Source organism: Lolium perenne, chromosome 1 (assembly GCF_019359855.2).
Source record: "Lolium perenne isolate Kyuss_39 chromosome 1, Kyuss_2.0, whole genome shotgun sequence".
Taxonomy (NCBI): domain Eukaryota; kingdom Viridiplantae; phylum Streptophyta; class Magnoliopsida; order Poales; family Poaceae; genus Lolium; species Lolium perenne.
In genome coordinates, this window is record NC_067244.2 from 176,572,082 (window position 1) to 176,589,210 (window position 17,129).

The window sequence follows — 17,129 nt, forward strand, 5'->3', positions numbered from 1 at the left end:
TATCTTTGGTCAAGCGACGTTAATGGCATCCTAACTTTCCCAGGCGACGCAGGGACGCGTCTCGTCGTGCATGGCCGTGTGGCCATCCGCGCTGGCGTTTATTGTGTCCAACGCCCCGCTGCCGCTTCGCCTGCCGCCGTTGTACATTAATAGCACCCCTGCTTCCTTCCACTTACCAATCTCTTGCCGCTCCCAAATCTCCTCCTCCCTTGCCAATGTTGTCCTCGTCGTCCCGCAAGATCGTTGCGGCGAACGGCTTCGGCCGCGGCAGCCTCACCGTGACGGAGGTATGGGCGTTGTACCGCACAGGATATCCCGTCCCACCGGACATGCGCCTGCCAAGCAGCGACAGGTGGAGGATGGCCGTCAATGGCGTAGACGTCCCGCCGCCGCAGTCGCCGGGCACGGAGCGCTGGAGGGATAAGAGGAGCGGGCCGATCCAACCTAGGCGGCCACCGGCAATGCCGCCTGGTGGGTCGCCTACTTCCAGGCGCAGCACAACGTCGAGATGAATAGCACCACCGGCATTGTTGGCCGGCGGAACAACTAGAACAAGGACGGGCGCCTCCTCTCATGGGCGTTCCGGGGCGCACCCTGGAGCACGTCGTCGACGGCATCCAGAACGGCGCGCCGAGGTTGGAGACGCCATCGTCGCTGTCACCATCTCCTGCAACGCGCTGGCAGCCGAGGAGGACGTACTAGTCCTCCTCCAACTCTTCCTCGTCAGGGCCGGCGCGATCGACGCCTTCCTCGTTGCACCGCGCCGCGCCCTACACCGTACCCAAGCGCGAGGTGAAGGAGGAGCCGGAGTTCGTGACACCGCCCGTCAATCCCAGGCGCGACGGCAGCAGCAAAGGCGCGCCGACGGCACCATCCTCATCCTAAAGCCGGGGGTGAAGGAGGAGGAGGACGACGAGGAAGCCGGGAAGGCGGCACTGTTGGCGGAGTACGAGCGGCAGCAGCGTCTCATCGCCAGCAGCGACGACCCCGAGGACTGCCCTGGCTTGCGAGCAGCGTACTTGGCGTCACTGAACAATAAGGACGCCTGGAGGGGCGACCTCGAGGCAGCGATCGCCATGTCCATCCGCGACACCGGGAAGCCGCTTGTGGACCTAACCGACGACGGCGAGACTGGGCCAAGCGGCGTGGTGAAGGATGAGCCTGTCGACGAGCCCGGCGAGCGCGTCAAGCAGGAGGTCGTCACCGACGACATGTACAGCTTCCACCAGTACTACGACGCCTCTGGCCGCCGCAAGTACTACTAGATTAGGATTTAGTTTAAATTTCATTGGATTTCGTTCGAATCTATGTAATATCCAAGTTTTAATGAATTTGCTCAAGTTTTAAATATCTGAAATTTTATTTGGGGATGCGGCTGGGGAGCGACGTCCCCCAAACACGACACGAAGGAAACACGTCCCCCAAAACGCTTGATCTGGTGCCGTTTGGGGACGCGGCTAGAGATGATTTTACCACCGTGTTGTGTACATGCCGACGTTAATGACGAGGCTACCTTCTGTTCTGTCGGGGCCTGCACTTGCTTAACCGAGTGACCGCTCTCGGTAGGGGACAGTGCTTCAGTGACTTTGCCGGCCCCCAAAGTCAGTGACTTTGAGTCACTTACAAGTGGGTTAAATGGGGCTCACATAATGAAGGGTTTACATGTCAGCCACCCAAAGTCACGGCAAAGTCAGCCTGGCAAAGTCACCGAAGATCAATCCCTCTAGATACAGTGCTTCGGTGACTTTGCCAGTCCCTAAAGTCAGACTTTGGCGTAAGAGCATCTCCAACAGTCACTGTATCTAGAGTTGTATCCAAAAAATCGACTAGTTTAGCGCGCGTGAGGCGCAAATTGACGCTTCAACAGATGCTTCAACCGGTGTTGTAAAGTGGAGCCCGCTGTAAAAGCGCTATCTCGTGCACTATATCTACCGTGCCAGAAAGAGCGTGCGGTACAAATCGCGCGTAGAAACAACTACCAAGTTTTACGGTTTCAAATTTTAGAGCTTCTGGTGGAGGTGAATATGGCCTCACGCGCGAAACACGGATGGAGCGCGCTGCAAAGTGCTTTTACAGCGCCAAAATTTAGCGATGTTGGAGATGCTCTAATTAAGGGCATCTTTAAGGGCGCAAGCAAAATGGACGACGCGAACCGTTTGTTTGCGTCGAGCCGAATGGTCGAAATGACCGCGTGCCCATTTGCGTTTAGGGGCGTCCCTAGTGGTCCGACACATTTTTTAAAATTGAAACCCATAATTTAAAAAATTCTAAAAATACGTAAAAAAAACTAAAACCTAGCTACGGACTACTGCTCGTCGTCGCTGGCGAGGTTAATGAACTCCGACATCCGCCAAGGGAGCTGGTATGCCGACATTGGAAGAGAAAGGGAAGCTTGCGGTGGCTGCTGCCAGACCATCGGCGGAGCAGGAGGCTGTGGTGAATTTGGCCACGGATCCGATACCGTCGAAGGAGTAGCAAACGGCGCGCGTCCATGGGTACGTGCTGGCGTGGTCGGAGGAGTCCCTGGCCTCCCCTGTGCCAGCGATGACTCACAGAGCTGGATGGTGAGGCCGTCTCACATTGCGAGCTAGTCGAGCTCGCTATTGGCGCAAGGGCAATGGCCTCCTCCTCGCTATTTTCCGGCGGCTAGGTCTCCAGATCCCATGCCGGGCCACTTTCGTAGTGGCCGTTGTCTCCACCTTGGATATGGTTGTCCGACGAGGCCTCATTCTCGGCCTCGGCGGTGTCCTCGGTGGCGGTGTCCTCGTCCTCGTCCATGTCGTCATCGTCGTCGTTCGCGGCGAGCTCGCGGTCGAAGTAGTCGACGTCGCCGAGGTATCCCGCTCAGTGGCGCGCGTCGAATTCCCACGTCCCGAACGAGATCCAGTTGTAGGAGTTGAGCCCGTACGCCATATCTTCTCGGAGATCGGCCGGCAAAATGGCTCATCGGCGGCGCACCTCGTCGTGGCGCTATCGGCCCTCGCGTGGCACAGGAGGGACCGGCACGCGCCTGGATTTGAGGTACCAGCCTCCTCCAAGCAGGCTCGCATCCGGCCATGGCACCGGCTGATTTTCCTCCTATAGGCGGCGCGCGAACTTGATGCGGACGTACCGCTCTACCCGCGGCTTTTTGCCGGACCGCGAGCCGGTCGTCCTTCGTCTTGCGTAACGGCCAAAATTTTCCCATGGCGTCGGTTGGGTGGATATGGCGGGCTCTGGCAATGGTGTGGTCGAGAAAATGGGCACCGCCAGCGGACCTTAAAAAGGCTCGATGCCACCTCGCCTTCAATGCCCTCCACTGCGACGCCGCCCACCAGCGTATGAGCGCGGAAGGCGAGGCGCGCCATTAACGCGGCGCAGAAAAACTGCAACGCGCCGGCCATAAGTTATGATGTGTTGAACATAAAGCATATATGCCGCTGTCAGGTGGGCCCATGCGAGAAGCATGCGGACGACCGTGCTATCCGTGCAGACGCAAACGTGCCGTATATTTGTGTCGCGTTTGTGTCTCGACGGATGGACTGGACACTATGCGTCGGACAGCTGGGCTGAGGTAGAAACAGCATTTTCGAACCGGACGCAACTTTTGTGTCGTGTCTAAGCATCCATGGTTGCGTTCTTGTCTTGTCTGATTGCTTCTGACATATAACTAATCGCCCCGATGCAAAGAAAACGCGGCTCGTCGATGTTCTTAATTGAGATGATCGAATGGCTCGTGCTACGAGTGGAAGTTACGACATAGTGCAATATTCAGGTAGAAGGTTATGAGGTCACCAGGATTACTCATTCCGGTACTTCAACCATGCTCTGATCTCGATCATATGTTCCATTCCATGGTGTTCAATCATGAGCTCATCTCGGCTATGCTCCAGCCCACCCATCTGGAAATGGTGCGGCAAACCCTATTCACCCCCCGCAGCAGGCGCTATGTGGGCTAGGCCCAATAGAGAGGGTGGGATATTTTGGGTGTTTTTCTTCGGTGGTTTTTCTATTTTATGTCGTTTTTCTCAGGTTTCTTCTGGTTTTCTTCGATTTTGTTGCTGGTTTTCAGTTTTTGCAGTTAGGTCTTTGAAAAAAAAATTTGAACATTTTTTTTTTGTTTTGAACCTTTTAAAGTTTGAACAATTTTTAAGTTTGAACATTATTCAAAATTCAACACTTTTTTTATTTTGAACAATTTTTAAGTTTGAACTATTTTAAAATAGAATAATTTTCAAGTTTAAACAATTTTCAAAATTTAGAGAGAAAGAAAAATAACGCAGCATCTTTTAGTTGGGTCGCGTTGGAGCGGCCCATGAATCCTCCGCTTCAAGCGGCCGGGAAGCTCGGTCCCGTTATATGTCCAACATAGGAGAGGCAGCGCAACAACACACTTTAGGTTTCTTCCAACTGTTAGGAAAAGCTAACAATTCAACTTTGTAGTCTCGCGCGTTCTAGGAGGCTCTAAGATTTTTTAAAGATACTATAGTTGTTTATAGATATGAATAATATATACACAGTTTTGCTCTTGTTACCTCTTTCGCTTTCCTTAGATATAAATAGAAATTAAAGGAAAATTTAAAACTAAAAATTTCTAAAATAATATCCTCCGCTGAATAAGACTTTGTTTTAGCAAAGGGATGGAGATGTAAAATTGAATTAGGAGACGATGTACTTTGTTACTTAATACCACGAAGAAATGTGTGTTATATTATGGTTTCAAATAGAAGAAAACAACATCAAGATTCTATGGTAAATTTGCACTAGACTTAGTTAAGATTTAGTGATATGAAGAGTTATCGAAATTTAAACATGTTTAGTATAAATTAGGCACAAATAAGCTTTTATTTAACATAAGCAACTCTGCTTCTATTAAAACAAATTGAACACAGCAGTGCACAGTGATGGATAACTATTGTGTGTCATATCATGCATGATTGTATATTTGATATATATGTGGCGGTATCCAAATAAATATATTGATAGAATTTTCTAGAGCACGATACAGAACTAAAATAACATAGGTCACTAAGTTAGTATAGTAGTTATTTTTCAATTTATCTATTCATGAAACAATAAGCAAGTGTAAGATAATAGAGCGGTGTATTCAAATCTAGCAAAGCCATCCAATATGTTTAACTACTTAATGACTTGTGAGAGTTATAATTAGCTCGCTCCTCACCATGCATCTTTTCTTTGCTTGTTAGTAGTATTTCTAGGTATCGTAGCAATAAGGAACATCAACTAACTGACTGCAAAGGTCAAAATCAAGTCATCACTTATATTGATTTCAGTAATTAAGTTATTGTTTCCTTGCTCTAGTAAAGGTCAATAAACAATAATCTGCATACTAGTATGTTCTAAAAGGGTATGTCAAGTTATCCAATAAAATATACTAGAATGTATACATATTTACTCCATCGTATTCCGCCTCTCTATGATGTTGTCATTTCATGTAGATATGGTTTTCCTCTCCGAGCTATTTTGATTGAATCATTAATCGTGGTTAGTGACAATTGTTCTGTGCTGGACCGGGCCAGCGCCCATTGCGACCTCCCCTAGGGGTTGATTAACTCGACTGATGGAGTGATGCGATCCGATCCACCATGAGACCATCTTACTTCAGTGCGTGCAACTTTTTCAAGAGAAAGGATGCGGTGGTGATGTGCATGTTATTGAGATTTCAAACAAAAAAAGTGTTATGGTGCTCTCTGTGTCGGCATGGGTTCTTTCTCGTCTGCATATGTAACCATCCTCCTGCCGTGAATGCTCCTACGTTTTGAACACACCTGAATTTGCACCTGTCAGCAATGTGCAGCTGCTTGTGCCCATATATGTTAGAAACTCGAGATTCTGCTATTTATAATGTTACATGCTAGTATTTAATCGCTGTGTTGTGTCTCTGCCGTCGTTAATCCCAAGCCTACCGAGTGACCGCGCGTTGCCTCAACGGCTCCACGGTTGCGCTCTTGTCTTTGATTATGCTGACAGAAAACTGGTCGCCCCGGTCCAAAGGAAACGAGGCTCATGGATGTCCCACTGAGTTCATCATATTACTGGTGCCACGAGCGGAAGTTACCACAGAGTGCAATATTCAGGTAAAAGGTTATGAGGTCACATGGATTACTCGTTACGGTAGTTCAACCATGCTCTCTGATCTCGACCATATGTTCCATGGTGTTCAATCATGCTCTCATCTCGGCTATGCTCGAGCCCAGCCATCGCTGGAAATGGTACTGGCCTGCTAGCTGACTGCTTCACCGTTTCGTTTTGTCAGTGCGGCCCATTGAATTTTCTAGCTTCCCGCAGAAAGACTGTTCCCTACAGCAGGAAAAATATAAATATACTCCAAGACCATTGTCACTCTCAGTTCTTAAGAGTCTTAACCAACATTCTGATCTTTGACATACCTTATCCGGCAAAATACACCCATCAATGTCAGATCAAAAGGCACACAAGATAAACTCCAGCGGCATATCAGGAAATCTGAAATGAAAGTATTCAATCTGAAACGAATACAAAACAAAAACGAAAATCTTCAGTGACACACAAACTTTGGAGTTGTAGATACATACAACAAGATGACACTTATTTTGACTTCTCACAGAGTCTTAGTTAAGCTAATGATTACTAGAAACTACACAACATTAATGCCCTCACCTTATCATGACAAACGCAACAGTTATTGTCAGTTCAAGTCACAGAAGAACACTCCAGGTTTCTGGTGTATCCTTCGGGAAAAACTACATGCAAAACAAAGGCAAAAGCAGACCAACTTAGTGGTCAGCTGTCAAGTTGTGTCACAATACATAACCCCCAGGCCCCAAGATCCAACATCAATACATGACATCCAACATCCATCCAAACGGTATTCTGATCATGGTGACTATCCGCTTGAGCTTGCAGCGCAGCCTTTTACCAGCACTCCTCAGCCTCTTTCTCAACACCTGCCGAATATCTAAAAATTACGAGTACTCAAGTTGTAGATATTCAAGAGCTCGGGAATAAATGCTAGGTCTTCGTATCAGGCATCACTAAGTAAACTGTTGTAGGGAAAAGCATGGGAAGCAGCAGAATTGCTGAGATGAAATACAAGGACTTAAAACAAACCACACACAGTACATCGGAAATAAAACTTTGGAATTCTTTTACCCATGATCCAATTGGTTTATCGACCACAGTCTCAGACACTCACTTTTGTGTGTTCACCAACGTAATTTGCAGTACAAATTAAAATACATAGCAAGAAAAATTAATGTGGAAATAAATCATGAAAGAACTTAAAAGTTGTAAAGAAATGGTAGTTCCGTGTTGCAAGGCTTCATACGTTACCTAGTAGTTACCAACTTAAAAAAATACCTCTGGGCTCTCAAGTAGCAACAATCAACAAATTATGCATATGTCCTGTCATCCTACAAAAATTGATTGATTGCATTTGGCATGTGCCTTGACTGAATGGCAGAGATAGAAGCACATATTGTCTAAACAAACATTGATGCCCAACTGACTCCAGTTTTTAACCCCTTCTTAGTACAAGCTGACAAGCTATTCTACTATTTGAGTAGAAGTCAACGTAGAACAAATATTTAAGCGTGCCAGATGCATTAGTAATATTCAAGCGTGCCAGATACGGTAGGATGCAATGCCTTTGGCCGCTTATTTGCTACTCCCACTGTTCTACAATTCTTGTCGCAGATTCGGATGTACCTATTCTCCGAATCTGCGACAAGAATTATGGAACGGAGGGAATACCACAATAGCCATGCAGATTTTGTAAAATCAGCATCATGAGATAAATTTATAAGGATAAAAATAACAAAAAGAAGCCCTCTCCGCCTCCTCTTTTTATGAAAAGACAATAAGACAAGATTAAGCATGCTTCACTGGAACGAGTTTTTCCAAGGTGAAACAATCCAAAACATTAACTGGATTTGGACCGGACCTGTATTCCTTATTCATTAGCTTGACAGCAGAAACCATTTTCGCCAAAACAAATTTCTGTAATCTGGTGTCTCTTATGATTCTATGAGGCCTCGAGAATGTTACTTACTCATAGCACGATCTTCTCTTTTACTTGTCTAATTAACTTTAAAATGGAAACTATAACATATAAACAAATGAATCACAATTATTTTCCTGAATGACTAGCCTTGCTAGAAGAACAGGCAAAATAACAACAAACAAGTCGTGTGAAGAAGAATTATCAATCACAATATGAATCAGGCATCAGACAAGCTGGATTTGGACTGGACCTGCATTCCTTACTCATTTTCTTGACCACACAAACAATTTCTCCGAAACAATTCTGGCCATCTAGTGTTTTTTACATTCCACGAGGCCTCCAGAATGCTACTTATAATGTACAAAACCACTTGTTTCACTAATTTAGTAACTTAAAACAGAAATATAGCAAACAAAGTAACAAACAAATGAATCACAAGTATCTAGACACATTTTAGTTCTAGATACATCCATATTAAAGTCAATTAATATGAATCGGAGGGAGTAGCAATAGTCTTGAATAGAAGGATTGGCAATAACAATATGAACTATCAGGCATCAACAGACAAGCTGTGTGATTTACAAAAAAAAAAAGGCTAACTAGGATGCAAGGGAAAGTTTACCACTTGATATTGTCAGTAACGATAGCAATGATGGTGGGAAGTTGCTATATGTGCACAGCTTAGGGGGCCTATACACTGAAGCGCTGCACATCTTCTCAAGCTGGAATGTTTTGACATCTAGTGTGTAAAAGTCTGACCCGGTGCATGAGGGTCGCAACTTATACAGGAGCAAGTACCTCTCATTTGAACCTATGAGGAAGTGCCCAGAACCTAGTGAGATTGTTTTCTCCTTCTGCCACTCGCTTGAACCCCCACTACAATTTTGCCTAATGCTATAGCTGAGGACACCAGCTGTAATCACAAACATCCCAGGCCTGTTTTCCCCTGCCTCCACCATGCAACCATAAGAACATTTGGCATCGGGTGGGGATTCAGTAATGGAGAACTCCATCCTCCGAGTGTCGAGCACCAGCATATCCTTCTCCGCATCACAATCTATCCGCCAGTAAAAGCAGCGATAGGAGTATTCGCGAAAGCCGACGAGAGTGTCTGCTGATGGTAGGAAGCCTGCAATCAAATCGTCCCAGCGCTGGGAAGGAAGGGCTCGCCATTGTCCGGAGCTGGAAGAGAAGACAAAGGCGAACAGCTTAGTTTTGCACTGCGCCATCGAGATCACTCTGAAGGACGTCTCGTCCGCAGGCTCATCCTCGCCTGGATCGGCGAGGAAGATCTGGCGCCAGGGTAGGGGTGGTAGAGGGAACGGGTCCTCCACAGAAGCGGCTAGGTCATCGGGGATTGGGGGCAGCACGAGGTATCGCCGATGCAAGGGGTCACACACCAGCATCTCTGTGGTCTCGGCGCCGTGGAGGAGTACCCGGCCGTCGCGGCTGTCCTGGACGGCCCAGGCGCGGGCTGTGGCGGGGAGGAAGGAGAAGTCGGCGACGAGTGCGGCAGCGCTTGCTGCTGGCGCGGAGGCGGCGGGGTGGAAGGTCCGGGCCCCGTCTAGTAAGCCGAGGAGGGGCGGGGCGTGGAGCTTGCGGAACCGGCGAACGAAGGAGCGGTGTGCGGCGACGCGGCGGAAGGAGACACAGGAGGCGGCGGTGCGTACGAGGTCGGCTGGGGTGGGCAGCCGGAGGAAGATCTCCGCCACGAGCTCGTCGGGGACCGGCAGAGAGGCCATCTCCTTGCCTCCCTCCGACATGGAGCCTGGCCTGGTTCCTCCTGAACTTTGTGCGACGGGCGGAGGAGGGCGGCACGAGTGGAGCACCGCACAGCGGCGCCGGCGCCGGCGTGGAGGAGCGGAAGACACGAACGAGAAAGGGCCAAAGGGGAATGCTATGCTGGGAAAAGCGTCGGGCTCTTCACGACTGCTGTCTACTGCGGCGGCCTAAATGGGCCAACGTGAATGGAATTACATAGGCTTGGCCCACAAAACAGATGGATCCATTTTCTGAACAAGTGAAAAAGATACAACTTCTCAAAAATACAAATTACCCCTCAACGATTTTCAAATTTTGTTTGAACTGGGGGGGAATTTTATTGCTTAGCAACATTTTACAGAGGCAGGTTTGAGTTGAGACCAAGTGCTAGTTGAGGCTGATGGTGTGCCTTTAAGTTTATCTGCCTACCGATGCGAAAGAAGAGCTACTGAAGATGTGCAAAAAATACAAGTAGATGTATTGTGAGAATCATGGTTCCACGCAAAATATAAGTAGGATATAGTGTATTCTTATGCAGGACATACCCACACATACGCTACACCGACTACCTTATGATACACAACAAATTGCTCAATAAAGTGGAGCGGAAAGTTTGTGACTTTTCAGCGGAAAAACTAAAATAAAATTGAAATATGAATATAGAAACGGAATTTTGCATAACAGAAATGTAAATTTATTTGGCGGAATGGAACAACGTTTCCCGGCGGAACGGAAGCACAAACGGAATTTTCGTTTCCAACTAATATGAAATTTCCGTTTTAGATTTGATGTCCATGGCTCAATCCCACATGCCCATCACATGACCTTGTCAAGCTGAACTTTTAAAGCGCCTCTTCCCAGAATTGGCCACCATGTAATCCTGGCCACCATGTAATCCTTTCATGCATTTGGAGAGGGTTCAAAGGTTTGACCATCCCCTAAATCATAATAAATCGAGGACGATGCTAGAATTAGGGAACAACTTTGTTGGCTTGTTTGAATGCTCAAGATTTTATTTTTTTTGCATGATTCAAGGGTTCTCTTGGTTCCGACCAATATTTGCATCACTCCGGCGTTCGCACTGTATTCAGTCTATATTTGTTTTTGACAATATTTTTTCTTTTTTGTCTTCGGGTTCTATATTTATTTTTGCTTCTGCAAACAAAAACAAAACCATTACCAAATCGGACAAGACAAGGGATGCTTGACTGGAATAAATGTTTCAAAGGCGAACTGGATGTAGATAGTAGACTTGTATACCGTCTCATTATCTTGAACACACAAACAGTTTCTCTGAAACAATTGTTGCCACCCAGTTTTTTTTACATTCCATGAGGCCTCGAGAATGCTACTTATAATGTGCAAGATCCCTTGTTTGTGTCTATAATTGTTGCTAACTAGATGCTACCCCGCGCGTTGCAGTGGGAATTTCTAGCAAGAAAAGTTTGATACATTAGATAAAAGTAAAAAAAAAGTTCTTTAAAAATGCTTATTAACCGCATGTTCCATCAATGAATATAATTTATGACAACATTGCTAAAAGAAAGAGGCGGGAGTACATACGGATCATTGCAGGGATTTATGCTAGAAGTGAGAAAAGTGACCTTTTCCCAAAAATAATATATTTAGTTAAGTTTATTGTAGTGCAATCTGAAAATTTACTCATTTCTTATTTCTATAAGAGTCACCTCAGAAAGCTAAGGAAAATTTCTTGGTGACATGAATAAAGAAGGGCATCAGGATAATGTCTGAGAGCTATTCTCTGCAACCTGCTCATATTGTATATTTGAACTTACTCACACTTGCTCCAATAAAATATATACAGGTTAATAGGGGTGGCAGTTACTGATCAAATTTATCATTAGCATGAAGTGGCTGATCCACTACCAGAATGAAGAGAAATCCATTTATTTGTTTTAAGATATCCACTTGCGCATGCCACTACCGGGAAGATTGCTAAGCTGTTCTTTCTGACAATGGATCTTGCAAAATATATCTGTTATATGTAGAGCTATCCATGAGAGCTAAGATGTTCAGGTGCATCTCCATCCAATAAAGAAACATGCATGAATTAGAATGAACACATATATTTTGGAGCAATAGAGATTAGTGAGACCAGCACAGGTCAAATATTGACAGTTAAACAGATGTACAAAGCGAAAGATCAGAAGGGAAAAGAACAGTCTATAAATTTCAGAGAATTGACCTTACCTTCCAGATTTATTCTTGCCATATCAATTTCCGTTCCCTTATTTTTAAAAATGTCTGAAATAAATAAGAAAAAATATAGAATAGGTGGAAGAGTAAATAACCAAGCAAAGAAGAATACAATAATCGTCAGGTTAAGCTGCATCTGAATGCCTGAATGGTAAGAAATCTCTGTTAGTAAATTACATGGACGCAGTATTGTTAGGCTACATAATATTTCTATAACGAAATGAATGGTAACTAAACCAGGTTTGAGAGCAGCACCTTAACCTTCTTGACATCTTGGTGTGCAGGTCCTTAATCATGAACCACCAGCACGCTCCTATACTGCAAAGGAGTTGGATGCAGTAAAAAGACTTTAATTATCAACATATTATGGATTAACGGGTAGAAATTTTTAGGAAAATGGAACACCTGGGCTGGGGTGGAGATGCACATGGCATTGGTAGAGGAACGATAAATGATGCAAGCGGTGCCCCATGTCCGCTGGCTCTGTAGATCCCTGAGGGATAATATTTCTATAACGAAATAAATGGTAACTAAACCAGGTTTGAGAGCAGCACCTTAACCTTCTTGACATCTTGGTGTGCAGGTCCTTAATCATGAACCACCAGCACGCTCCTATACTGCAAAGGCCAAAGGAGTTGGATGCAGAAAAAAAGACTTTAATTATCAACATATTGTGGACTAACGGGTAGAAAATTTTAGGAAAATGGAACACCTGGGCTGGGGTGGAGATGCACATGGCATTGGTAGAGGAACGATAAATGATGCAAGCGGTGACCCATGTCCGCTGGCTCTGTAGATCCCTGGGGGAGCTTATGGAAATGAAACCTGGACGTCCATGGGGATGGATCAGGGAGGTATCTGTAGAAATGAAACTGCAACAAATCTGGAGTCGAGGAGGCAAGGAGAATGAGAGAGAATGCGTTGAATTGTTTGGTAGATATAGCAGAGAAGACGATGAGTTCAGAGGGGAACTGGGGTCTCAGGCTAGCCACAGTTTTTTGGAGACAACGAAGAGTCATTCCATTACTTGAGAGCATTTGAGTTACATGAAACGGGAGTATGTGGGAAAGATAATCTTTTCGGGGACAAATAGATTAAATAATGTGAATGTGCATTCAGTGTCCTGAACGAAAGTGGGGATGAGTGACAGCCAATAGAAAGAATTGGGGTGATGTGGCATGCTTGCATGTTGAGAGAAATACACATAGTGGGTTGCTTCAATTTAGATACTCCGTATTATAGATGTGAATCATCATTATTTACAAGGCACCTCAGTTCTTAAAAAAGATATACTCGCATTTCTCAACAACAAAAAGGGAAAATACAGCATCCACGACTGCAAAGGAACAAAGAAGGAAATAGAAAAGAAATCCATGCACCAACCAGAACACCGGCGCTTATTTCTCTAGGGAGTAACTAACAGTAATGCTGTGCATTCTACAACCTATGGATAGTTTTCATGTCAGCGGCCTCCTTCAGAGTGCCTTGCTCGACATGATCCCACCAACCCATGAGGAAGTTGTCGACCACCAGCCTGAACCAAGGGGACAGCTTGATCCCGCCTTCCCCTGCGTCTGCTTTCTTGAGCAGCTGCTTCAGCTCCTCGCGGTTCACGTACTTGACGTCGGACACTTCTTCAGGGTTCGGGTTGAGCTTCACGTCACGAACCATGAACAGGAGGTAGTCCACTGAAATAATGACGAATCAACAAATAATTGCTATGAGATACTGCTTAACTATACGGGGCATCCAATTAAACAAAATTGCATGAAAACTAAAAATCCATGGGTGATGAACAAAGGGCAAGATTTTACGCTCGTGTTCGCCCCACTTTCCATCAGATGGAGCCTTGTAAAGCATCTTTCCGAGTGGAATGAATTGGTCAACCGGTAATTCCTCAGCCTGTATTCCCAGTTCATCAAATAGTTTCCGCTGTGCTGCATTTCTGACACCTGAACCAAAATAAAAGGTTGCGACCGGTATTCAGTAAGGTGGAAGCAACAGCATGGATGGTGCATCTAATGGTATGAAACAGTTCTGTTCACTCTTCAGGGCAGATTAATGTACCTTCGCTATTCTCCTCAATTAGCTCAGATTCACGGTACAGAGGGTGGCTGCAGCAAGTGTTTGTCCAGACAAGTGGAAATGTCACTTTTGTCGTAGACCTTTGCTGTAAGAAGTTTAATATTAGAAACTTGTCTATGATGAAAAGGCTTAAAATATTTATTGGAGAACGATAGTAGTGAACAAAAGTTTCAGGCTAAGGCAGAAATAAATGCTAATACATGATTCAGGTTTAGTGGGCTGCATTGTTGTTAGTAGTGGGTTGAACTGTGCCACTGTACGGTTGAAGTTTCAACAGAGGGTGAAAATTGCACTTCCAAAGAGGGGACTTACCTCCCAATGGTTGATTATGAGCTTAGAAGGCTAGGACAATAAAATCTTGTGTATGCTAAATAACATTTGCAGACTGTGGCATTCATGATGTAAAAACAAATATATTTGTGTTTCCACACGTTAGGTATATAATCAGGGGCAATGCATGATATATAATCAGGGGCAATGATGGTCGTGTTTTATGGTTATAACTGTGGTTATTGTTTGACTGTGCAAATTTCCAATAATTCAAGACCAATGAATATAGTTATCTCAAATACTTTCAGGTGATTTCTTCAGTTTCACCATTCTACGTCAGAAAATAACTTTGCCCATTAAGAGAAGAAACTCAAGAGGAAGCAGCTAGGACCAGACAAAGGAAATGTGTAAAATCAAACTAAGTTTGATTCCAATTTCAAGATGATCTCAAACTGGACCAAGTATAAGGTATATCCAAACTGTTAGCTTCCTGACATGCTCAGTAATGACAAGTTCCTCCAATGCGTCTGAGCTTGATGTTTCCTACCTTCATCGTGTAATCAGTTATGCACACATCCAGCTCATCTATGTCAAGTACCTCTGAGCTACAATGTTCAAACTTACTGTGTTATGCGCACGTTCAGCTCATCTATGCCAACTTCCTCTAGTACCTCCTAGCTTGTACTTTTCAACTTTACTGCGCATCCCAACTCAAACTAAATTTGATCACGCATACCAATCTAGAAAACAAGCAGCAATTTTTCATTCTTAATCAAGCTCAAACTGTTCAAAGCCTAACAAAAAAAAATCACATATCCAAACTGAATGAGAGAGATAATGAAAGTGCATCATGTTCTTCATACATTGTAAAATCAGAGTAAGACTACGTCTTAAACCAAACAACCATATTGATGTTGTGCATATACCTGAAGTAACAACTCATATTTGGAGTTGAAAAGGAAGACACTGAATGCTCTGTGAAGTGCATGCCCCGAGTCTATCTTTTCCATGAGATGGCCTACAATTACAATAGCGTGATTAACAAACCAGAGCAATATCTGCAGAGATAGATACTTCCATTGTAGTTTATCAGTTCAGAAAGCGATAGATACTTCCATTGTAGTTTATCAGTTCAGAAAGCGATAGATACTTCCATTGTAGTTTATCAGTTCAGAAAGCGATAATATATCAAAGAGCAAACAGAAAAGCATTATTATTTTCCACATAATTAACCAAAAAAAAAAGGGTCTAATTCTGCCTGAATGAGCTCCTGCTCATCACAATTTTCTGACTGGTGGATGTGATGTGCCACTCCGAGTCTTGGCTGGAAATGCAGTCTGCTTCTTTTCTTAATGAAAAATACATTTTTCATGATCTCTAAAAAATGGAAGCCATTAATGTCTTACCGGCCGGGCTTCAAACTTTTAAAACACGTCTATAGGCATGACCGCATGAGGTTAAAATTACAGCAAAAAAAAATCTGCTGGCGGTGAGTCTCATAGTCAGGCTGCAGTATATTATCTGCTAATATTTTTTCAAATAGCATGATCCAGTGCAATGGACCTAGTAAGTTGACAAAATTATTTCCATGATGCAACGATCAACAAAATAGTTCAGTTAAACTCCAGCAAAAATCATGTATGATGGCAATAGCAAGAAATTTCTGGCAGTTCAATGGATGTGGCCAAACATAGAAACGGAATAACAACCGGGCCAAGTATTCAGATAACAAATAGCCTAAGCTCCCTCAGCTTTGAAGGGCAGCGTAGATGCTATTAGCTCAGTTTAAGTTTTCGTTGTTTGATTTTGCTCTCATTTTTATTTCCCCTTTTGGCTTCTTTGTTGGTCATTCCACAATTGGTTTGCTCGTGCCCTTTTGGCATTCTTCGTATAATACACAATGTGATGTGATGCGCATTTAAGATGCGTGTTCAAGAAAAGACATGTAGCATCGGACATGTGTGCTCAAGAAAAGTCATGCTATATGGAACGCAATCAAACAAGAATGGAGGAAATGATTTAGACGTACAATTATACTTGGACTCGTGGCCGATGACGTTGTCTTGTTCATCCACCAAGATGCACCTGCACAACAAATTGAACGCTTGAGTTACAGGACTTGACAAGAGATGAAATGGTCGAACTCAGTTTTAGTTTTGCCATAGCGTAACCTAAATCTGTCAATAGGCTAACAGCATCAATCTAGATAATCACGTGAAAGAATCATTGCTTATGCTAAGCATCCAATCCTCGACAAAATCAATCTTAATGGGCATAATCTCAGGGCAATCGCTTTTTGACCAGCACGCCAGACAGAGACATGAAACCGAACGACAAGTCCACGAGCAGGCCGGCACAGTTCCAGGGCAGTTGAGCAGAGAGCAAGTTGGCGGGACGAGATTTGGCACTCACTCGTCGTCGAACATGAGCCGGCGCTGGACGGCGTCCATCCCTGCGTCTGCCTCGGCGTCGGCGGTGCCTGACTTCCCCATCACGACGGCGGTGGCGGCGAAAGCGGAGCGCCCGCGGACGGCGAGCGTCGTCCTGGGGAGGAGCCCCGAGGATGAGGAGGAGACCGCGAGGCGAGACGAGGCACGGCCGAGGCCGAGCGAGGCGGAGGAGAAGAGCGCGAGGGAGCGCGCCGCCGAGGCCGCCATGGTAGAGAAGGTGCTCGCGCCGGCTGGATTTGGTGGGGTTGTTAGGGAGCGCGCAGGGCGGCTTTGGACGGGGACTGAACACAAAGAGAGAGCGGGTCCCTATTTCTTTGGTGTCATGGTGTGGCGTGGCAGACTGAACAAAAATAGCCGCCCCCGAA

General features: G+C 45.2%; 2 protein-coding genes across 2 annotated transcripts; both read right to left on the bottom strand.

Moving 5' to 3' along the window:
* Positions 1-6,514: 6,514 nt before the first annotated feature.
* Positions 6,515-10,030, bottom strand: LOC127313835 (uncharacterized). Its single transcript, XM_051344303.1, has 2 exons — positions 8,604-10,030; positions 6,515-6,926 (listed from the first exon to the last, which is right to left on the bottom strand). Exons 1-2 carry the CDS (start codon positions 9,742-9,744, stop codon positions 6,895-6,897), a joined length of 1,173 nt encoding a protein of 390 aa, XP_051200263.1. The 5' UTR covers positions 9,745-10,030; the 3' UTR covers positions 6,515-6,894.
* Positions 10,031-13,240: 3,210 nt separating this feature from the next.
* On the bottom strand, positions 13,241-17,077 carry LOC127313841 (isopentenyl-diphosphate Delta-isomerase I). The gene is made up of 6 exons (XM_051344315.1): positions 16,727-17,077; positions 16,344-16,399; positions 15,241-15,332; positions 14,027-14,129; positions 13,774-13,911; positions 13,241-13,647 (listed from the first exon to the last, which is right to left on the bottom strand). The coding sequence occupies exons 1-6, from the start codon at positions 16,969-16,971 to the stop codon at positions 13,397-13,399; spliced, it is 885 nt and encodes a 294-aa protein (XP_051200275.1). The 5' UTR covers positions 16,972-17,077; the 3' UTR covers positions 13,241-13,396.
* Between the last annotated feature and the right edge of the window lie 52 nt (positions 17,078-17,129).